Source organism: Myotis yumanensis, unplaced genomic scaffold (genome assembly GCF_028538775.1).
Source record: "Myotis yumanensis isolate MYYU_CA2020_CCGP unplaced genomic scaffold, mMyoYum1.0.hap1 SCAF_8, whole genome shotgun sequence".
NCBI classification, from domain to species: domain Eukaryota; kingdom Metazoa; phylum Chordata; class Mammalia; order Chiroptera; family Vespertilionidae; genus Myotis; species Myotis yumanensis.
In genome coordinates this window covers 43,024,237-43,049,217 of record NW_027223759.1, presented here as the reverse complement: position 1 = coordinate 43,049,217, position 24,981 = coordinate 43,024,237, and the positions used below count along the sequence as shown (strand labels likewise).

At 36.5% G+C, this 24,981-nt stretch overlaps 1 protein-coding gene across 1 annotated transcript in view; it reads right to left on the bottom strand.

Moving 5' to 3' along the window:
• CHN1 (chimerin 1) overlaps positions 1 to 24,981 on the bottom strand; it is a 160,150-nt gene that overhangs the window by 102,181 nt on the left and 32,988 nt on the right. Inside the window, exons 2-5 of the mRNA XM_070422717.1 lie at positions 18,934 to 18,972; positions 13,178 to 13,233; positions 11,069 to 11,100; positions 9,348 to 9,461 (exon numbers count right to left, since the gene is read on the bottom strand). Of these exons, the coding sequence (XP_070278818.1) occupies positions 9,348 to 9,461; positions 11,069 to 11,100; positions 13,178 to 13,233; positions 18,934 to 18,972 (241 nt within the window). The remainder of the gene's footprint in view (positions 1 to 9,347; positions 9,462 to 11,068; positions 11,101 to 13,177; positions 13,234 to 18,933; positions 18,973 to 24,981) is intronic.

The following is a 24,981-nucleotide window of genomic DNA, read 5'->3' as shown; positions in this document are numbered from 1 at the left end:
GAAAAGTTATCCCTTGAGAATTAGTTGAGTAAACCTCAACCTTAAAGTTTTTAAACAAAGGTGTATGTACTTTATAAAAATGGTAATGTTAAAATCATTATTAAAAACTCATTGATTTAAAAGCTGAGTTTACTCTCATCTCACATTCTTTATGTAAAGTATTGCACATCCTATATAATAAAAGCCTAACATGCAAATTGTCCCCTCGGGCGGTTGTTTGACCGCACACTATGATGTGCGTTGACCACCAGCGGGCAGCATGAAACATGGCAGGCGACGCGGCGCTGTCAGCGGATGGCAGTGGAGGCACTGCCAGCCCCAATGGGTCTCGACGAGAATAGGACCACAGCGGGATGGTGGAGCAGGTGAGTGGGCAGTGCCAGTTCAAGGCGGTAGGAGCAGAGGCCCGATCGCCCCCGATTGCTCCACAGATGGCAACCAGCGGTGGCAGCAGCGAGGGGCCCGGCCCTGATAAATCATCCCGCAGACAGGATGGTGGAGCAGGTGAGGGGGCGGCGCCAGACCAAGGCGAGGTGCCAGGCGGGGCTGCGAGGCTAGGGGTGTGAGCTGGGACCCATCTCCTCAGGCCACCCCGAGGGACCCTACCCGTGCATGAATTCGTACACCGGGTCTCTAGTTTTATTATGATTTAGAATGTTTTTCATTTTAATAACTTATAGTCTCCATATCTTAGCTCTTTGTTCTTAAGCAAATTAATTCTTGGTCTTATCTGTAAAATGCAGAAAATGTAGTCTATATAACATAAGCTTCTTTTACAGCTAAAAATGAGTTTTCTAACCTAGATGCCACGAATAGAGGACACAAATTACAAGATATCAACCTGTCCAGCCTTTACAGAGGTTAGATGCTTAAGTCGTTCGGCCAGTCATACTTGGCCTTGATCTGCCTTGTGCATTTACCTCCTTATATATAATTTTCAATGGATGCCACAATATGAAAAAGTATTGGAAAATACTGAAAGATAATTCACATAAAGTATTTACCATAGTGCCTGATACAGTAAATGTTCAGGAAATGTTAACTATTATTATATTTATAAAATGGTTAAATCCATTAAAAAAATATTTGGGTGTAACAAATCATTCACAGGGAAGGAGGCACATCAATGCCTTCTAGGGCTGTTAACTTGTTACCAAGTAACAGGACCAACATGTTAAGAGAAGCTGGTATATTTTCTACTGCACCTTCAAGTAGGAATATAAGTCAGATTCTTGATTCCCTTTGCATAGTAGGTAGATAACCACAGAGTCAGTTAGCTTTCTCAGATCGAAGTTCCTATTGATTAGCCCCCAAATGTACTTGAAACCCAACTGCACCCTAAATGAAATGCTCAATGGAATTTGCCTTATGCTGTGCCTTTAAAATGAAAAAAAAAAATCAGCTTTTTTGATTCATCTACTGTTGCTTTAAATCCATTGCTCTGTATGCATACTTTTGAGATGAAACTGAAGTTTGAATAGATACCATATATAAAAATGATACTGAGCATAAACATTTGAAAAATGAAGTACCATTCAAGAGTAAAGTGCAATTCAAAATCACAATGAGATGCCACTTCACATCCACTAGGATGTCACATCCACTGTTGAAATCAAGACATAGTATGGACGGGTGAGGAGGAGAAACTGGAACCATCGCATACTGTAATGCTGGTGAGACTATAAAAGGGTAAAAACACTTTGGAAGAAAACTTGGCAGTTCTTCAAAATGTCAAACAAAGTTGCAATGTGACCCAGCATTTTCACTCCTAGGTATATATACAAGGGAAATAAAAAGGTATGTCCACACAAAAACTTGTGAGTAGCATTATTCATAATAGCAACATTATTCATAATAGCCAAAACGTGGAAACAATCCAAATGTCTATCAACTAATGAACAGGTAAACAAAATGGGCATACATGCAAACGCTGGAACATGATTTAAATATTCGTTAATAAAAAGGAGTAAAGTAGTGATACATTCAGCAACACGATTGAACCTTAAAAACATACTAAGGGAAAGAAGGCAGTCACAAAAGAACACATATATACGATTCCATTTATATGAAATAGCCAGGATGCATAACTCTGTAGAGACAAAAGTAGGCTACTGGTTCCCTGAGGCTAGGAGGGTTGGGAGAAATAGGAAGTGACTGCAAATGGGGATGGAGTTTCTTTTTAGGGTGATTAAATGTTCTAAAATGGATTTTGTTGCATAACTTCCTGAATGCTCTAAAAACCACTGACTTGTACACTTTAAATGGGTAAATTGGCATGTTATTTATAACTAAATAAAAAGACAGGTTTTTTAAAAAAAGAGTAAGTGTTTGTAGCATGCAAAGCCAAGCCTGCAATTTTTTAATACATATAAGTGGTACTTGGATGCCATAGGTATATGTTTCAGAACACTCTTTAAATAGGAAGTAAATCTTTTCTGGTTCAGGAAAAAAAATCAGAAGTAAGAAAGAAAAAAAATAAATGAGGCAATAAGCCCTTAAATTTTACCTATCAATTTAACACCTTAGTAAAAAGTCTTTGGGACTTATTTATCAAAAAGAGGTTTAAAAAAATGGGAAGGATGCCTCTTTTTCTTTTATTGATTTCAGAGAGGGAGAGAGAGATAGAAACGTCGACGAAAGAGAATCATTAATTGGTGGGGATGCCAAAACCCAGGCATGTGCCCTGACCGGGAATCAAACCATGACCTCCTGGTGCATGGGTGAACATTCAACCACTGAGGCACACTGGCCGGCAGGATGTCTCTCTTAACCTATCAAATAGAAGAAACCTGGTAGATTTGTCCCCTCTTCTTTTCTCCCTCAACTCCAGCATTTATTCTAATTTGTTAACTTGAAAATGAGAAATAACTTAAAGGCCCCTAATACTCTACATATACATTTTAAGTTTTCTCTCCATGTAGACCACATGGACAGCCTTTAGTTAGAAGGTTGCTTGATGCATGAAGTCCAGAGAAAGAGGAACTGTGCATATCAAATGTTTAATGGAATATTTCTCAAAGTGTGTTCCTCAGAGGGATTCCATGAAAGAGGGTCTCATGATCAAATGATTTTGGGAAATGCAGTATAGTTTATCAACATATGACTGCCCTCTCTACAGCCCCCAAGGCTGACCAATTCTTCGATTCTGAACGATTATTTAAATAAGTTAATACATTCCTATTAGTCAGATCTTCAGAGATATAGGAAGTTTTATCTTCCACTTTGCTTAAAGAGTGAAGATAGCCCTATTGATTTTCTTTGGTTGACTGTAATAATTCTATACATGCATTGTAAAAAAACAACAACACACCAAATCAGAAAGCTACAAAGAAATAAAAATCACCTTAAATTCACACTCAGAGATGAACACTATGAACATTTTGGTGATTATTCTTTTAGACATCTCTCTACTTACATATACCTAGTATACCCAATAGATACCTAATTTTATGTAAGTAGTACAATAATATACATAATGATAATGAATTTTATTTTTCAGATTAACTTAGGCTATGTATATTTTTAGAATTTAACAAATATATTTTAACAAAAAATATAATAAATATGTCCAAACATAGAGTTACACTATGCTTTTTCAGTTTTTAAATTCTTATTGTTCTCCATTATTTAATTTTTTCCAAATATTTCTTGTGATGGATGGCCATCCTAAAACTAAGGAAAGTGCAAGCACTGTGGGTAAAGCATTCCCTGGACCATGTCCAGTTCTGTCCTGGAATATCCAGATACAGGGTTTGGGAGTACTGACTCCTGCACTTGTCATCTTGTTCTTCTCCCAATTTAGAGTAGGTAAAACGAATCAGACTCAACAGAAATTCCCAAATTTGAAGCTAACATTTCTCCTCAAAGTGAACCCTTTGAAATCTATAAGATATCTAGAAGCCCTTTAAAAGATCAGTTCTCCATAGCCAAAGAAAAACTGCTTACTAAATTAATTATCTAAGTAATTCTGGTACAACTTAGTTCCTACCACCCTCTCCATTCATTCTTTTTTGTTACTGTTAATCCTCACCTGAGGATATTTTTCTCTTGATTTTCTAGAGAGAGTGGAAGGAAGGGAAGGAGGGGAAGGGGAGAATGGGAGGGCGGGGAGAGAGAAAGAGAAAGAGAGAAATGAGAGAGCGAGAGAGAGAGAGAGAGAGAGAGAGAGAGAGAAAGAGAAAGAAACATTGATGTGAGAAACATCCATTGGTTGCCCAGAATGCACCCCAACTGGGGGTTGGGATCAAACCTGCAACCCAGGTATGTGCCCTTGACCAGTAATTGAACCCATGACCCTTCAGTGCATGGGCTGATACTCTAACCACTTAAAAACACTGGCCAGGGCTCCATTCCTTCTTATTGCTCCTACAATGATCTTTCTAAATTATAAATGTAATCATCACTCTCTTCTAAAAAAGTTTTCATTGACTCCCATGTCCCACAGATAAAGTCCAAATTCTCAAGCATGAAATACCAGGCTTTCCTGGCACACTTCCTGTACTCCCGAACCTCAAATGTTCCATGCTGTTCTATATATTCCGGCCTTGGCTGTTTCTTCTTCCCAAAATGCTAATTTTCATCACAACCTATCCTTCTATCTGGCAAACTTCTGCTCTACTTTTAAGAAGTAGCTTAAAGGTCTTCTTCCTTCACCCATCTGGATAGTCAGTCCCTGGCAGAATATGGAAGCTCAATAAATGCTATTTTTGATGATGCCGCTATCTGGGAGATTATGTTAATTTCCCAATTTAATAATGAAGACCAAGACCCTGATTTCCATGAAAGGCCTTGACACATGTCTTACAGTGACATACCAGGGATACATTTTTTAAGGAATATATTAGTCAATACTACAATGGATTTATTTCACTGTGCTAAAAATATTAACATAATTAGACTTTCCGTGTCATCTTTAAAATATTAAATTATTTTAAGTCAGATTGAAAAAGATTTTAAATCAAATTTTGAAAATACTATAGGCAAAACAACTTCACCAAACAGAATTTATAAAACTTTGGTGCCTGGCTTTAGGTACCTGATTTTCCATGGAACTCATACCACATTTTCTTATTATTTACAAAACTGGATATACTACTTTAATAAGAAGTTGATCAAACTAAAATATTTGAAGAATTATACCATGGATTGATCCTCATAGTCTAACATGGAAATGACTTTAATGAATACCTACTATGCTGTATAGATAGAACTGTACACATTCTCCACCCCAACTCCCCCCTCCACACACACACTCCAACCTTTTTCCTTCTTTTAAAACCAGAAAAGAAAACCAGAATGTATTCATCCAGACCTCCTCCCAAAGCCTTATCTTCCAGTAGAAGCTGACCCCATCTCCCAGGTCCAGAACCCTGCAATATTGGTTGGACAAACAATCAGTACATGCATTTCCCTGCAGGTTGTTACTGGTCCAGGGTTGGGAAAGGGAGACCAACGCTGGCTCGATCAACCTGACGGGAAGGATGCATACTGCACAGGAGAACAGGTTCCCTTGTAAGGAGCATATACAAGGAACACACAACTCTGACTGCCCCTGCAGCCACCTCTGACCACAAGGAAAATCAGCCTTAGACCAAGCTGATGCTGTGAGTGGCCAGAAATGGAAAGATCACAAGTCCCCCATAACATCGCTGGGATACTGATCATCCATGCTATTGCATTTCTGAATTTCTCATTATGTGAAATATTGCCTTAAATAATGTATTGTTTAAGCAGGTAGAGTTCGCTTTTGAGTATCAGATAACACTTGGAGCTGAAGGCTTCTCAACTGGTAAGATAATTTGATTCTTGAAAGTGGGATGCTGCTAATTAAAGAATCTTAAAGGTTTCATTTTACAAACAGAAAACTAAAGCTCAAAGAGGTTAAATATACACAATAAGGTCAAGCAACTAAAATTATAGTATAATTATTCAATGGAGTATCATACAGCAGTGAAAATAAATAAACTATAGCCATGTTCTACAGTAACAATATATCTCAGGAACATAATGCTGAGTGAAAAAAGAATGAAGAATACATTCTACATGTTCCATTTATTTTAAGTCCAAAACAAGCAAATCAAAACCATGTACTATGTGAGGATACAAACATACGTTATAAATTTATAAAGAAAGGCCAGGGACTGATCATCGGATAAGGCTGCCAGTGTGAGCAACAGGAGGAAGTAGGGGGAATAGGGGAGGAATACACAGCACACAGGAGACTCCAAAGGCAATGGCTGTTTCTCAAAATACATGCTGGGCACATAACAGTTATAATCATATTTAATAATTTTTATGTTTGTTATAAGACATTCTTTGGTATATACTTAACATTTAATAAAAGATCACAGAAAACATGCACTAGTCCTATCCCTTTTCATTTGTCACTCCACATGCACAACAGTGAACATAATATTTTCTTCTTAGTGAGAAAAATTAAATAATGACAAAATATTTTTTAAAGAATTAATTTTAAAACTATGAAAATGATAAAAAATGTTTTCATTCAAACTTCTTAAATTATCTTAAGCTTACATATAACTGTATCTGCCATATCTCATTAAAACTATAGCTAATCCAAATGTTGTCAAAAACATACAGAAAATCCCAAAGTCACTTTGAAACAAACCTCTCATTCTTCATAAGGTGTTATTATCTGGTGCCTGGCCTAGCATCTTCAACTACACACTGCATGTAAATGTCTTTCTGTATACTTCCTTTCACTAGCAACAGTCATTTTTCCTGAACCAAGGGGTCAACATGGGCAAAGGCAAAAAAGCCAGACAAGGCCTGGCCTGAAATTCAGGCTGAGATGGAATATGGGAGAAGATGGTGAAGAGGTGAGTAAAATTCAACTGCAGAATACCTTCCGGCTATGGAATGAGAATCTCTTTTCTTAGTGCAGAAAACTGGTGATGTGACAGCACATACATAACACACACTCTCCTGAGTAATACCTCACATGACCACAAAGATCATCAGTGAAGGGTTAGGTTAGGCCCCCACAAGTATGGGAGAGATGTCAGTGATGGGGGGAGGTGTAATCTTCGAAACCTTTGCCCTACCCAACACTACAACCTTGCTGATCACTGCATCAGATTTTAAGATTGATTGGCATTTACAATACTATGGAAGATACATGAGAGGGACAAGACTGGATACAGGAAGATTTCTTAGGCAGTTACTGAACTAGTCTGGGAAGGGGCTTGCAGTTGAAAAGGAGAAGGAACTTTGAGGGAGAAAAAAACCTCAAGAAATAAAAATTGTTGGGTTTGGTTGTGTGAGATGAGCAAGAAGAAAAAGTCCTCCTCACTATTAGATAACATAGGCATACGTAGCATGAGAGAGAGGGAAGGGGAGGAAATGAGGAAGAGCTTGGAAGGTTTGGGTGCTACTTTTTTCCAAACTCAATCCTTGGCCCTTCAGTGTCTGCTGGTGTCATTAAGTGAAAACTGCTTGATAACATGTTCTGAGAGGCAATACAGCATAACGGAAGACATGGAAACTTTGCAATGAGGCAAAACTGAGTTCAAAGTCCAGTTTTGTAACTTACTATGTGATCTCGGGGGAAGGTAAGAAGACAGCAACAAAGAGGAGATTTCTATGTCTGCTCTTACCGTACCTTCCTTCTTCCTTATTCAGATCCACTAGCCTTTACATCAAGGCTTATTTACCTCACATACTCAGACGACCAAACTTTTTGGAAATGTGATATTATAGAATCCTAAAATTAGAAAATGTTAGGAGCAGAAAGATGAAGAAACTGACTTTAAGGATTCTGTAGTTGGCCCCATGTCAGTCTTCTAGTTCATTCAGTGGCAAAACAAATAGGTTTTTGAATTCCCAGCCCAGATTTCCCCCCCTGTATGCCATAATTTAAACCCAAAAAACAATATAATTAAATAATTAATGGGGACTTACACTTAATCATTTGTCATCAAAAGCAAATTTCCATGAAATCCTATAACAAGCTCAGTTTTCCAAGTATGCAATTAATTCGGCATTCAGTATGAAATAATACTGAATTTTATCATTTTTTTTGTTAAAAAGATTAATATTAAATCTGATGGGTGGGAATAAGAGTAGTCCCTGATCACTCACACAGGCATAAGTGACTAAGTTAGACACGGTCATATTAGAGTCCTGAGCAATAACATAACCTTTCTATTCTCTCTTTGTGGCCATGGAAAGAAACTTCATTTCTTTGACCTCTTTCTTAGAAAGTTTCCTTTTTTATTTTTTTATTTTTAATCCTCACCAGAGGATATTTTTTTCCATTGCCTTTCAGAGAGACTGGAAGGGAGGGTGTAAAGGAGGGAAGAGGAGGAAGATAGAAACACTGATGTGAGAGACACATAGATCAGTTGCTTCCGGCACATTCCCTGGCGGGGGGGTGGGGGGGGGGTGGGGGGGCGGCGTGAACCCGCAATTCAGCTATGTTCCCTTGCTGGGAATCAAAACTATCACCCTTTGGTGCTCGGGCCAATGCTCCAACCACTGAGCCAGGGCAGAAAGTTTCTATTTTTAAGGCTTTTCCAGAGAATGGATGAATAAACAAGGAGTGGACAAAGACAATGGATAATTATTCCAAGCCTTTGTAGAGGCAGCAATGTAGACTAGATTAACAGAACAGGCACAGAAGCCAGACTGTCTGGGTTCAAATAGCAGCTACATGAATTATTAAATGTATGACCTTGGCCAAGTTCCTCAGCCTCTAGCTCCTCTGTTTCCTTATATGTAAAGTGGAGAAGGTAACAACCCATAAATCCTGGAGTTGTGAAGATGAAATGAGGTTAGAGTCCTGGCATGAGGTAAACCCAAATGATAAGCATGCTATTTTATTATAACCCTGTATTGCAGAGTTAATGGAAATGTTTGTTTCTGGGCACAGTACTGTAAGCTAAGAGCAGCTGAAATGCTGAAAAAGTCCAGCTGATAGGAAAGAGCCAAAAGCTCCCAAGAAAAACTGCTTCAGCCAAAAGCCAACCGAAGAGAAATGACACTGGCTTTAATTTTATGAGTTACAAAGACCTTTTCTCTTAGTTCCTTTTCTCATTCAAGAAATAGAAGGAGCTGACACAGCAGGACAGATGGGAGAGAACCCACGATGAAATGCAAGAAAGCGTAGAGCTACAATAAAAATGCTTTAAAAGTTCTTCAATCCTTAATTAGTGAGTGCTACCATTCATGAGGAATTTTTTAAGGGCCTCAAAGCTATTAAAATGGTAATTAGGTCCCAAGAAAACAAGAACCAATTCAATTACGAGCTGGATGCTTTTAAAATTTAAAGCCTTCTATTAAGAGGGCTTTAAATGAAGCATAGTTATAATTACAGGTCCTCGACCAACCTTAAAGCCAAAGTGTAGGTTCCTGGCTGGCGCTGGCTCTCCCGGATGAGGTAGCTCCCCTCAGCCACACTCAGGAGCTGGTCGGCCGCTTCCCGGGAGATCCTGCCGTGGAACCTGAGAAACAAAGTCAATTCAGAAACTGCATGTCTTCCACCTTTCTCAATGAAACAAGACAAAACAAAACCCCCACCTTTCCCTGTTGTTTTCTAGACCAAGTACGGCCATAAAATCAAAGGGGATTATAAACTCAACCGAGTTTAACTATGCTTGTGTTTCCCTGGGCCTGGCCCCTGGCCAGCTTCTTTGTGGTGATAAAAACAGAACCAAGGTCGCTACCCAATCCATTTAACAATCACAAAATCAAAATCCACATCCATGCAAAGGAAGGCCAACCACCTCTCTTGAGAAAATATGCCCTTCTAATGTAGCCGGTCTGACCATATGGACATGATAAAAAATATACAGAAATGTGTCCCATTTCCTTTCTTCATACTAATAACATTTCTTGAAATTTTGGCTCAGAGTCTATGTTGGCAATTTTCCAGGACCCTGGGTTGCCCTTAATTGGCATGATTGTCCAATAATGTGCATAATCTGCATCACTGGTTCTCAAGCCAAAAGCAATGAACTGTAATACTTGCTTTCACTCCCTGCTAAAACCTATTTTTGATCAACAGAGAAAAAAGGAGGAAGAAGAATACACACTCTTTACACAAACACAGATTCATCTATAACACTCAGAGCTAAAACACTGAAGAAGAAAAATATGCCAATGGTGACTGATGATTAATATTAAAAATATAAAATCACTTTACATTCGTATGGGATTTACAAATTACAAAGAACATACATTATGTCCTTTTAGTAACTCAAAATAATAGAATGAGTTATTGCTGCACTAAAACTTTGCAGCTTTTACTAGTAAAACAAAACAACAATTGCTTGATTTTGGAATAATTTGTAATAATATATTTTAACTAGTGTCCCTCGGCCCAGCCTGCACCCTCTCCAATCGGGGAACCCTTGGGGGATATACCACAAGGATTGGGCCTAAACCGACAGTCGGCAGAAAGGTTAGGGGCAATGAGGCAGGCAAGCAGAGAGGTTAGGGGCAATGAGGCAGGCAGGCAGGTGAGTGGTTAGGAGCCAGCAGTCCCAGATTGCAAGAGGGATGTCTGACTGCCTGATTTATAACATTTTTCATAAAATAGAAAAATGTTCATTATTAATATTAAATGAAAAAATCAGGCTACAAAAATTGTAAGTATATCTCCATTTTGTAAAATCAATTAGAAAAATAGATCTTTAGAAGGTAATACTTCAAACTGCCAACAGTTATTTCTAGGCGGCATATATTTACTTATAGAAATTTTAGAAGAAAATTAAAAAATAGAGAAAAGTATAAATATAGACTAAACAACCCATATCCCACGTATGTATATATCTATATGCTTAATATATACATGTACACACAAATACAAATGTTTCCCTCATATACATCTAGAACTATTTATTTACTTACATGGCTTTATTTTAACATCCTTGCATACATTTCCCCATGCTACTTTCTTCACCAATTAGAATAATTACATTTATAATCAGAAAAATAATTTCACTCATCCAAACTTGAATACCTCCTTCATTTTTACTAAAAGCACCCATTTAACCATCTCTCTTACATATTCCAATCTATAAAATGTTTTCTGATAATCCATACTTACTCTCTTCCATAATACTTTGGTCTGTTTTCTACCTATTGAAAAAATAAAAAAGAAAGATATTTGTGATAATGCAAATGTTCAAAACATTACTCAACATTTTGTGTGACAAATTAAAGCAAATATTAAGCAAAAGAAAAATCAGAGTCTGGAGTTCCAGTTCTACCAGCAGACTAACTGACCCTCAGGCCTGTTCCTTATCTATAAAACACTTTGTATGTAAAAAGAGTTGAATTAAATTATCTTTTATTTCTAGGACTTTAAAAATCTGAAAAAATATTTACATCACTTTATCCAAAAAGTAAAATAAAACATCTAAGACCTTAATGCCACAATATGTCAGAAGACACTGTGACTTTCCTTCCTGGTTACTCCACTCCACATTCCCCCTGCTGTTAACATCTCGACATAATTCTGCCCCTTTGTTCTCCCACTGGGGCCATAACCTCACCAGCTAATCTCCCCTAGCTTTTCATGGCAGCTTGTGCAGGCTATGAGATAGAGAAAGGCCCAGCAGAAAAGATCCTAAGGAATTTGTACCGGGGTAGACTGAAAGAGAGTATTTGCCTGGTTCATTTAAGAAATGTTCCGGAAGGGTAGGTTCATTTACTTTATGTTCAGTTCTGATCATTTTACCATTTTTATTTAAATCTGTTGTTTGAATATGTGAAACATTTGCATAGTTCAAAAGTCACAACTATATAAAAACATGTCCTCAGAGAAGTCTCACTCTCATCCGTACACCCTCAACAATGCTCCTCAGCCACTCCTTATGGATAAACATTTTACCAATCTCTCGCTAATCCTTTCTGTGTTTCTCTTTTGCAAAAATAACCTTTATTTTTTTTCTTTTCTTTTATTGATTTCAGAGAGGAAGAGAGAGAGAGAATCATTGATTGGCTGCCTCCTGCATGCCCCACTGGAGATCAAGCCTGCTACCCAGGCATATGCTCTGACTGGGAATTGAACCGTGACCTCCTGGTTCATAACCATTGAGCCACAACATTGAGTTCACAACCACTGAGCCACACAGGCAGAGTTATTTTCTTTTCTTTATTACTAAAAAGGGACCATACTTACTATACTGTATATGCATTTTAGATCATTCCATATCATCTCATAGAAATCTTCCTTATAGACATTTAGGGTTTTTTTCTAATTCTCTACTACAAACAGTCCTATACTAAAAACTTTAGCATATGTTATTCCATATTTGTATAGGTAATTCATAGGGTAAATCCCTATAACTTGGACTAGTGGGTCAAAGGTTAAGTGAAGTTTATTGTGTTAGACATTACAAAATTCTCATAGAATTGTAGCACGGCACATTCCCATCAGCAATATGTAAGTGTCTGTGTCCTTACATGCTTACCAACCAAGTATACTCTAAGCCAGCAGTTCTCAACCTGTGGGTCGCGACCCCTTTGGTGGTCGAATGACCCTTTCACAGGGGTCGCCTAAGACCATCCTGCATATCAGATATTTACATTACGATTCATCACAGTAGCAACATGACAGTTATGAAGTAGCAACGAAAATAATTTTATGGTTGGGTCACAACATGAGGAACTGTATTTAAAGGGCCAGAAGGTTGAGAACCACTGCTCTAAGCTTTTGAACTTCTGCTATTCTGAAAGGCGACAGTGGTCTATGTATTTTAATTTGCATTTCTATTATTAATGAAATTGAACATCTTTTCCTATATATTGTCATATGTCCTATTTTTTTGTGAACTATGTATTTGCTTATTTTTTACATCATGACTTACATCTTTTTAATGGAAAAATTAATAATACTTCCATAATGCCTTCAAACTGTTTTAAAAGCAAAGAATAAAACAAAAAGTGGAAAAATAATGTATGAACAAAAAAGATTAACATCATTTAAAACTATACTGTCATATACTATACTGTGTTCCCAGACTGTCCCTTAAACAGTGACAGTTATTTCAAGTGAAAATAATGTTAAGAAAAATGCATTCAAGTTGCAATGCTATGGTGCCAACTACTGTAAATGGTTAATCCCACAAATAACCAAGCTGATGAAGAAGGTCAAAGTTTGGGAAACAAATAAATGAAAAACATTTCATTGTAACAGTTTCATTACACCCACCTCATTAGTACAGGTAATTCTTCGAGGATGGGGAGCTTCCTGTTGCAGCTGGTACACTACAAGAAAGAAAGTGAAAGATGTCATTTCTCTTATGTAGAACTTCTGAATATTTTAGGAATCACAAACTGTCTGCTTTTCTATGTTCACAAGTAAACTGTGGTGCAGTCCTACTTTTTATGAACAAAACAAATAAAGTAAACCTGACTGAATTTAGGGAAAGCTCAGGAACAAACACAAATAGAAAACACAAAATTGTCTTTCTGCCTTGTAACAAATCAGTACTGGATATCTGGGTCTGCTCTCCATAATCTGAGTCATTTATTTCCCCCATTTTTTTTTTTTTTTTGGTGTGTGTGGCTGCATTACTTAAAGCTTTTCTCTGATACAAACCAATAATGGTTATGTATTTTTAAGTACATTATTAAATATCAAACTTGAAACTAAAACTAGAATTTAAAGGCTAGATATGCCATTTTTCTCTATTTTTATGCAAACCTCTCTCTTCAAATATAATCTCCCATATTTTTTTTAATATATTTTTTTATTGATTTTTTACAGAGAGGAAGGGAGAGGAATAGAGAGTCAGAAACATCGATGAGAGAGAAACATCGACCAGCTGCCTCCTGCACACCTCCCACTGGGGATGTGCCCGCAACCAACATACATGCCCTTGACTGGAATCGAACCCGGGACCCTTCAGTCCGCAGGCCGACGCTCTATCCACTGAGCCAAACCGGCTTCGGCAATCTCCCATATTTTTTTTAAAAATTTTATTTTTTTATAATCTCCCTTTAAAAAATTTCTGAGCCAAAGTTACTGCCACTTATTCAATCTGGGCAAATGAAGCAAATAAATAAATAAATAAATAAATCGGGCATTGAAATAATTGGCCAAAGAGAGAATAATTTTTAGAGTATTTAAAAATGGATCAGTGAAAATTATACCAATACCATGATCTAGACTGTCTTGGCTTTTTTTATTTGAAATAAAAAAAAAAAAAGAATGAATAGAATGTGTGGTTATTAGAAAACGTGTGTTTATGTATGTTTAAATTTATCACTTGAAAGGAATTTATTTTCGATTTCAACATATATAATCACATTCAATTGAATTTAAGTTAATGTTGTATTTAAATACATACAGATTTTGTCACCATAACATTACACTACTCAGACATCTGGTATTGTCAGATAATAAAGACTCAGATTTCAATTATATAGGCTTCGCCTCTGATTGAATTGATTCATATACAGAAACATATATAAGTATATACAATTAGACTATATATACACATGCATATGATTAGACTATATGTATGTATGTGTGTCTATTACATACAATCTATATACTGAGAACAGACACATACCACTGTCCTGTATTGCTATGTGAAGATGATATAACATTGTGTCTAAGAATGTGAACTCCTGGACCTGGCCATCTGGGGGTTGTCTGAACACTGGGCTCTGCCACTAACACTACATACTGTGCTTCAGTTTTCCTCATTTGTAAAAGGGGATAAAAATAGTTTCTACTCCACAGAATACTGAAAGGATTAAATAACTTACTATAAGTTAGACAAAACAGTCCTTGGCACAAAGTAAACACTCAACAAAAATTAGTTATGACTGTATGTAGGTGACTGACAGTAATACCAAAACTTCTTTGGAGTACTATTTGATCACCAGAATGCATCTTGAGTTCATCACCCAAACAGACCACGGTAATGCTACCACTGAAAAGGCACAGAGAAGATACAGCTTTACTGTTTAAAAATCAAAACATAAACAAAGCCCTTCCTCATTAGTAATGACTGAAATTCTACTCATAGGAATGTATTCTTGTGTCTTTTCTTCCTGGTTGCAAAAATCCCTAAGAAAGACAGCACGTTAAAACAGTTTGGGATGCCCATATTTTACTGTGTGAGTTCGTTCTTCAAAAATACTCCTGTGAATAAATTTTTATGGGTTAAAAAGATGATATGAAGGGAGGAATTCTGAGGTGGGGAAGGGAAGAAAGAGCACTGAAGCCAAATCTGTCTGGCCCTGACAGAAGTGTACATATGTATCACCCAGATATTTCTAACTCGCCATCCTCCTGAGAGAAGCCAAAACATGATTGGCCAAAGAGGGAGGACTCTTCAGGCCCATTCCTCCATATTTGGTAACTATAACTCTTAGATGTGAAAATTCACTTCACAGTTCTGTTTTGATCAGTAATTCTCAAAAGATCAGTTGTTTTCCTTTGTTAAAAAAAAAATGCTTTGGAAAGTACTGCCACTTATGAAAACTCAATTATGAGACTTGAACAGTAGTCAAGAAGGACAAAGTAAAGCATTGATTTTAACTCAACAAACAAATACTATAGTATCTGGTTATCACTGGTAATATTTACCTATTCAGTAACCAAGCATTAACATAAGCCAGTATGAAAAAAAGGAGTGACAATATTGTCACGTTAGAATTTCAACCTTCACTTTTATTAGTTTTAAAGGGTATAGTTCCATTCATGGAGAAAAGCAAGTTTTAGACAAATGCCTCCTCATTTGCTACCTATGGTTAGTCTATCCTTAAGACTCGTTTTAAATAAATATGTTATTTATTTGGATACTGTATAACTGAATATAAAATTAATCCAGGAGACACGTATCAAAAGAACCACTTAAAAACTGTACACAGTAATAAAGACTAATTCAGGCCCTTTTAAATTTAAAATTTTGGGGTAATTTAAACTGGAATCAGCTGAAATTTAAATTGTATAATCATTAACTGATTCACCAAAAATTAATAGCTAAATTATTAAGTGAGGAGATACATGATTAAAGTACTTAACATTTTTCAATCACCTTAGAACTTCAATGCTTAAATACTTATTAGTGAATTTCTCAATACCTAGAAACAATACATTTTTAATCAAGTTCCAAGATCACAAGTTGGTAACTTGAAGTCAAAATCAGTTCACATGCGTCTGGTTTAAATTTATTTTTAACACTTAAAAATTAAGAGCTTTAACTCCAACAACAAAGCAAAAGAGAATTCCAGCTTCTCTTTAGAGTTTTGGGTGAATGACCACAGTAAAGGAACGCTAACAATGGGCCTCTCGCTACAGACAGGCCATTCATGCTCTACTTTTTCACAGTCCCCACTTGGCTCGCTTGCCCCATTTTTTGCATGTTAGGTTCCTGGTTTAATTCAAGCAATACCTATCAATAAGCAATAAAACTGTATTTTTTTAAAGGAGAATCCTCAACTTAGACTTCTTGCTAATTCTATTTTCCCATTGGTTTTTATTTGTAAGGCTTTAAAATTACATTTTCACAAGCTTAACTAAACCACACTGGGAAGTGGAACAGGCAAAGGTAAAATAAGTTTCTTACAAAATCACAGTAAAAATGTTTCTTAGAGAATCTCACTGTGAAAAGCTATACAAATCCCATTGTGCTAAAGACAGAAAGTAAAAAAAAACAAAAAAACAAGTTGCAACTTCTGACATTAAGATTTAACTGAACCCTTTGGTTTTACAAATGTAATACAGACTAGAACTTAACAACCAGAACACTTTGAATAGTTTCTGTTTTACTAACATTGACTGACATAGCTCATTTTTTTTTTTTTTTTTTTTTATTTTTTATTTTTTGCTTACAGTATTACAAAGGGTATTACATAAGTGTCCTTTTTTCCCCCCCGCCCTTGACAAACCCCTACCCTCCCTTACCCCCCAGTGTCTTATGTCCATTAGTTATGCTTATATGCATGCATACAAGTCCTTCGGAGCATAGCTCATTTTTTAAAAATCTAATCCATTTAGATTTTATTAACATTGAGAATTTTTTTAATTACAAAAATTTAATTCACATCACAAATGATGAATGCATTATGGTTTGTCAGTGCCGAATACTGTCGTGGAATTTATTGTCAATTATCAACTCTAACCAAGATATATATATAAATGTAAATATAAATATAAATATATAAATATATATAGGTCTGACCTATTTTTAAAATGGGCTTTTCCACTTGTAATCATAACATTTCCTTGAAGTGGAATGAAGTTTTTTCATTTGATGGAAAAGTCTACTCTAATAATTTCTTCCCTTTTTCTACTATTAAAATGATGGAGGGGGAAGCCCAGGCATTGAAGTCACTAAAAAAAAAACTATAGCCCTAACCGGTTTGGCTCAGTGGATAGAGCGTTGGCCTGCGGACTCAAGGGTCCTAGGTTCGATTCCGGTCAAGGGCATGTACCTTGGCTGCGGGTACATCCCCAGTAGGGGGTGTGCAGGAGGCAGCTGATCGATGTTTCTCGCTGATCGATGTTTCTAACTCTCCATCCCTCTCCCTTCCTCTCTGTAAAAAAATCAATAAAATATATATTTTAAAAAAAAAAACCTGTAAAATTCAGTAGCAGTATTCTTACTCCCCCAAAAGGAAATATGCCATTTTTAAAGACAAACGGTGGCTATGGTAGGACATAAAAAGATAGAAAAATATATGCAGTGCATATACTACATATAGTAATCAATATTCTTTAGGGGGAACAAAATTACCACCACGATTCAATACCAGTCCGAAGCTACATAAATGCTCTTACATAAAAAATGTGTAAGGCACAAGTCAAAACAAGGAAACAAAGATAAATTGAAAACCAAAAAATGTAGAAAATAATTTTAAATAGGCTTCTGCCAATGAGATTATGAGACAAAATCTTTAGGAGATTAAAGAACATTAGTCATTTTTATACATTCTACACTCTCCAGAAACCAAAGGCACCAGCAGGGGTAGGGGAAAATGCATGTATGGCAATATTTCAGAAACTGTTCATATTATGCTTACTATAATTAGCCCAAAGTAACAACCTATTAAAATAAAACTCTCCATTGTTCTGGGAATATAAAACCAATAAGAAACTACATTGCTGCTGCTTCAGTCAGCAAATTTCAGAAATATACCAATATCAAAAGTTAGAATAACTCAACATCGACAAGATGTTAATAATCTATTTAAAGGAAAGGTTTCTTAGGCTGCTTATTCAACTCTATTGACAATAAACAAAAGCTTATAGTACTGGTTTTTGCAACAGTGCATTCATGAATTTTTTTAAAACTACGTTGATTATATTTAATCCTTATTTCTACTTTTTAAAAATAACTTTATTTGATGAAACAGTATTTTCTAGGAAATAAGAGAAAATAAAAGAGTATTTTATTCTTCTAAGAACCTAGCCTTGAAGAAATTTTTATTCTAATGCAAAGTTTAAAAAGCAATACAGAACTCAAATGCCTCTCTTTTATATTGGGGAAGACAGTTTCTAAAAAAAGAAAAAGAAAGACTGCTTTTCTTTTGCCACTTTTTATCCATTCTTTTTGTCAAGATAGCTTCCTCATTTAATATCATTAATAGAGTCCTTCTTCCTCTAAAGAATCAAAATCTGAGAATAAATCATTAAACGGCTTGAATTCTTAGCTAGCTTCTCCTTGCATTAGTTTATCAGCCATTGTCAACAAGCAGTCTCAGGTTCCATGATATGGAATTCTGTGCAGACTCAGAAGGATGAGATGCGTTCCACGCGTGCAAACCATGTACAGGCTGTAGAAACACTATTTCCCCACAATTACGTCTGCTATTCCAAAATCCTGTTGTGAATTAATTTTTCAATAACAGGTACAAAATGGAATGACTTCATATCTAATGATCCTAGTATTTTTATATTACTTATAAAGCACTATAATCCATCCAACTTAAAATTATTAGTATACTTACAGTAAGATTTCCAAACAGGAGGTCTATATTCATCTGTATCTGAAAAGAATAAACATCAAATTAATATCACCAAACATTTATATTTTAAATGAAATATTTTCATCATTAATTAATTTAATATATATTTGTTGAGGCCTATTTGTCCTACACATTCTGCTAGGCATATTCAAAGGTGTTTTTTTTAAATCTTGGTCCTCATTTTCTTGGAGTACAGTTTTAAAGATGATCAAAGAAAGTCACTATACTGACTTAACTACTTATCATAAAAATATCAAGATTTTTACTGCTGGCACTTATTTCTTACAGGTAGTCAGAAATGTACTTCCATATATCCCCCCATCACATTTGGGGGATTCCAGTATAACCGGTTTTCCTAACATCAGGAGAGAAGAGCAGTCAGGTACAGATCTTAGTCCTCATACATCCTGAACAATCAAAGCCAGGAAATGAGAAACACTTCCATGGAAGAGAATGTATCCAGGGAGCCACAAAGACCATAAGGTGAACATCTGCTCTTCAAGTCCATTTCCCCTCCCTCTGTCTGAGTACAGATGTAGGAGACCATGTGAAGAGGCTGCAGAAAGAGATGCAAATACAAATATGTGGGAGAGATGGGGTAATCAGAGAAGGAGAGGGGGAATCAGTTTGGTCTGGCTTCTCATCAGTAAAGTATCACTGAGGAATAATACTGCCGGTCCTAAGTTCTGCCTGCAAGCCCCTGGAGCAGCATTTTGGTGTGGGAAGGTGTGGCTCTGCTAGCATCTGACATGAACCCATTAAGAAATTTCATGCTAAAAAATCTGATCTTTAAGAAGGCAAAGACAATTCTTAAAAAGTTTCTTGAGAAGTCTGAATCTAGCATATGTAGCTAAAGTAAAAATGTTCATAGTCTCAAAACATTCAGCCCCTAACTCCGATCTTTTTTTTTTTTTTTAATATATTTTTTATTGATTTTTTACAGAGAGGAAGGGAGACGTATAGAGAGTTAGAAACATCGATGAGAGAGAAACATCGATCAGCTGCCTACTGCACATCTCCTACTGGGGATGTGCCTGCAACCCAGGTACATGCCCTTGACCGGAATCGAACCTGGGACCTTTCAGTCCGCAGGCCGACGCTCTATCCACTGAGCCAAACCGGTTTTGGCCCTAACTCCGATCTTTAAATGCAATCTGACACTTCATGTACGATGTGCAATTATAAACCACACAAATACTTGGAGTCACTGGACTACAGCAAGACTACTAATACTGGGCATAAGTACACAAAAGGGAAAGTTAAGTCATGTAGAAGTTGCTTGGCACCCAGCAGAAGTGTTCAAATATGTATTCTTAGAGAACAAATAAAATATTACTGGAATAAATGAATAAGGAATAAAGTAATGCAGAAAATGCAGTTGACTCTTATTATTCACAGTAGTTATATTCTATAAAGTCACCTCAAGCACTGAATGACTAAATACTGAACCACTGCTCCTAGGAGAAACATAAGGTCAGGTTCCTGCATGCCTCTGGCCATATTTTCATCAACCAAACAATATATTACTTCATATTCTGTGTGTTTCCATTTAAAAAATATATATTTAGTGCCCTAGCCAGTTTGGCTCAGAAGATAGAGCATTGGCCTGAGGACTGAAAGGTCTCAGGTTCAATTAAGGTCAGAGGCACATGCCCAGGTCGCGAGCTCGATCCCCAGAAGGGGGCATGCAAGAGGCAGCTGATCAGTGATTCTCTCTCATCACTGATGTTTCTCTCTCTCTCTCCCTTCCTCTCTGAAATCAATAAAAAATATGTTTTAAATATATATATATATTTTAGTATATACTGTTAACACTGAACTCACAGCCAACATTATAACTCATGCCTCAATGAATCTTATCTAACACGTGTGTTTTCTCCATAAGATACATCACAGACAGCACTTTGACACTATGCTTGGGGACCATTTTGAACAGCAAAATCACCAATAAAAAAAACCCATAAAGCCCTAACCGGTTTGGCTCAGTGGATAGAGCGTCGGGCTGTGGACTGAAGGGTCCCAGGTTCGATTCCGGTCAAGCGCATGTACCTTGGTTGCGGGCACATACCCAGTAGGGAGTGTACAGGAGGCAGCTGATTGATGATTCTCTCTCATCGATGTTTCTAACTCTCTATCCCTCTTCCTTCCTCTCTGTAAAAAATCAATAAAAATATTTTTTTAAAAACCCATAAAATTCAAAAAATGTTACATTAAATAGACTATGAAGAGGACACTTGTTTACAGTGTAAGAGTTAAAACAAGGAAGGCAGAGGGCCACCTTGTTTGACCTCAGCTGGGAATATGCAGATCATGCAACTCAAATATTTTGCCACTATGCGATCATTGGCAAATGAACACGAAAATGTCACAGGTGTTTATCTAAGAATTACAAATAAAAGCTAGCAAATTTGCAAATACAGAAGCATGAATAATGAGGATTAACTACATATAAAAGAGCAATTATTTAAGAAAACTGCCACCTCAGGTAAATCTGCTTAGTAATGACCTAAAGTTAGGATGAAATATGGCCTTAATGCAGAGTGTGTGTGTGTGTATATATATATATATATATATATATATATATGTGTGTGTGTGTGTGTGTGTGTGTGTGTGTCTTTGGGGGTTTAATTATATTGGGATTTGTCTTAAGTAAATTTTAATAAAGTCAATTATATATTTTTAATACTAAAAAATTGTATGTGAGCATTCAAGTCATTTTACGATTTCACTCGTGACATGAATGCTATCCTAAACTGGTTCAGGGATTAACAGAATGCACATTCACTCCCTTGGCAATTGTCCATATTCCATGTGCGTCTCAGCTTCCTTTCCAGGGTCCAAACAGTATAAGCTGCAGTGACCAGGCACCTCCTAACCCACCATGTCGAAGACACCATGCGTGGCCAGGAATGGGAAGGGCACTCGACCAGGCTGTGGCTGGAGTAAAGAATTTCACCTTACCCCAAGAAGTCTGGTTTTACCCTCAGCTCCTAAGAGGTAATTTTATTTGCCTGTGGGCCTCAGGCTAGCCAGAGAGCAACCAGTGGGGCTTTGAATCACATGGTATCAGTCGACTTGGGCAATCAACCAACCATGAATACATAAAAAAGCCCCAATAAAAACTCTGAACTCAAGGCTTGGGAGAGCTTCTATGGTTTGAAATACTCCATGTGCACAATTCTATAACACATCATCTGAATACTGCCTTGTGTGCTCACCACCCCAAGTCTCCTTCCATCACCATTTATCTCCCCTTTACCTTCTCCTACCTCCCCCCACAGCCCTTTCCCTCTGATAACCACCATACTATTGTTTGTCTATGAGGATTTTTTTGCTTAATCCCTTCATAGTTTTCACCCTGAAACTTATATAAATTTATTAATCAATGTTACCCCAATAAATTCAATTTAAAAAAGATAAAATACTCCATGAGTATTGTCACACATCCATGTGGTCAGAATATGCACCTGACTTCATAGAGAAAGAACAAGGAAGGCTTCAAGTTTTGTACTTCTCCTGGACCCTGCCTTACATGCTTCTTCCTTTGGCTGGTCTCAGTCTGCATCCTTTCCCTGTAATAAATCATGACTGTCAGTGTAATAGTGTTTAGTGAATTCTGTGAGTTCTTTTAGCAAATTATCAAAACTGAGGCTGCTTTGGGGGAAACCCCTCCAATTTGCAGTTGCTGTCAGAAGTGAGGGAAGTCTTGGGACTGGCCCTCTAACTCCGTAGTCAGCCCTAACTCCTTGCAAACTCTGTGCAAACCCTGTTCCTATGAGCACTGAGGGCCTCCTGCAGATTGATTTGACTTTGGTGAAGGTGAGTGAGAAAGACATAGTCCTGTCTCTGGGGAATTATGTATCTAGTCCTACACAGGGTTTTCTTAGAGGAACACGAACCTTTCTTTATAAAATGTAATAGAAATTTCTAAAATGGGAACAGGAGCAACACAGATTTGTTGTGATGGTTAAATTATGTATCTTCTATATTTTTCTTATATATCTATGCAGGTTTTAAAAATTATACAATGAATATATTATATTTGTGCTAAGGAGAAAAAACTTTTAAAAACAAAAGGTGGCCCTAGCTGGCTTGGCTCAGTGGATAGAGTGTCAGCCTGTGGACTGAAGGGTCCCAGGTTCGATTCCGGCCAAGGGCACATGCCTGGGTTGCGAGCTCAGTCCCCAGTAGGGCGTGTGCAGGAGGCAGCCAATCAATGATTCTCTCTCATCATTGATGTTTCTATCTCTCTCTCCTTCTTCCTTCCTATCTGAAATCAATAAAGAAATAAATATATATATATATATATATATATATATATATATATATATATATATTTTAAAAGGTGTACATCAAGCAGGTCAAACTCACAGCCTGCGGGCCACATGCCTCGTTTATTTGGCCTGTGTTAGCCTTTGAGTTTGACATGCTTGGTGTATATTAACTATGTATAAGAAGAGGAAAACATGAAAAATCTCACTTAACAAACCCCACAGGAAGTTATAGTTATTCTGACTAGCTCTTAAAGTGAATAGACTACCAGAGAAATCATATTTCCAGCTTGAGGGCTTAGACATCAACTACAACTTTGTGGCAAATGTACACATCATAAAGTATCATCTTTTTCCAAAGCAAGCATGTCAAACTCGCGGCCCATGGGCCACACGCCTCATTTATTTGGCCCATGTTAGCCTTTGAGTTTGACATGCTTGTTCTAAAGTCTTTGAATTCCCTCTTCACTTACCTCTTCTCCCTATTTTAACCAAATCTGCTGAATGGCAAGCATTCATTATGGAAAAGAGAACAGTTTCTTAAATTTTCTCTCACTTTTGGTTAACTGCTAAAATTGTGAGTCAAAGGAATCTTACTTTAACCTATTTTGTTTTTATAAAAAATGATTCCAATTTTTCTTGCTTTTTTAAACCCAAAGTTACAGATCTTAAGCAAGATTTGGTGTTAAAGTTTTTGCCTATAATTTCCTTTTGTGTTGCTTTTATGTCTAAATATTAATATTTTCAGGACATTCATTTTTCCTTTAAATATTAAAAATCTCAAGATATGTATCTATACCATTAGGTAATAATTTTAAAAACATTAATAAAACATACCTAGGATAATATCTTTGCTAGTATATGATATAATTTATAATATTAAGACTATTGGGGCGGTACTCGAAGTGTTCAATTATTAACTGACAAGATTAAATGTATGTATAAATATCCTAATGTTCCGAATTTTTAGATTAACTTAAAACATTTTATGCCTGTTCTCTCCAATTAGAACCTGTCTAAACCAGCTTATCTATGGATTTCACTGGAAATGACTGACCTTTGAAAACAAAAGAAGCTTCTTGTTTTCACTCTTGTGTATCATTATATGTTTATGTCTTATAAGTTTTTTCGTTTAGAACAATATTCTGGTAGAGTTTAAACCTGCTTAACTTTACATTAAAAAAAAATAAATAGTTCATTCTAGAAAAGACTAGAATCTTAAATTTAAGCCATTGTTTTAGGCTAAAGCCAAAAAGGCTTTTATAACTTTTTAACACTATGACGTATTTTCTCAAAAAAGCCTAGGTTATATTTTAAATGTGGTTTAGACCCAGGAACACTAACAAAGTATGTGATCAATGTTTTACAGCATGTTTGTTTCAGATCACCTCTGATGTGAAAATTAATCTTGTTTCGGTAAAAAGAATGGCACTTATTGACAGAGCATTTCTTCCCTTCAAATGAAGACTCACCTTCCAACCAACTGTCAAGAGCTTCCCTGTCCTGCTTTACTCAGAAAATGCAAGGCATTAATGATTAAGCCCCATCTGTTGCTTTTCTGTTTCTGTACCGAATCTGGCATGCCAAAATAATGATGCTTGTGACCACAAAACTCTATTTTACTACAGAGTAATCCGTTAAAAGAACAAGAGCATAAAATTCATAAGTACCAAACAATTACTATTGTTAATATTTGAAAGAGTCACAAAGAAAACAAACTGACTTTTTACTCTAAAAGAAATATATTTCTTGGAAAATA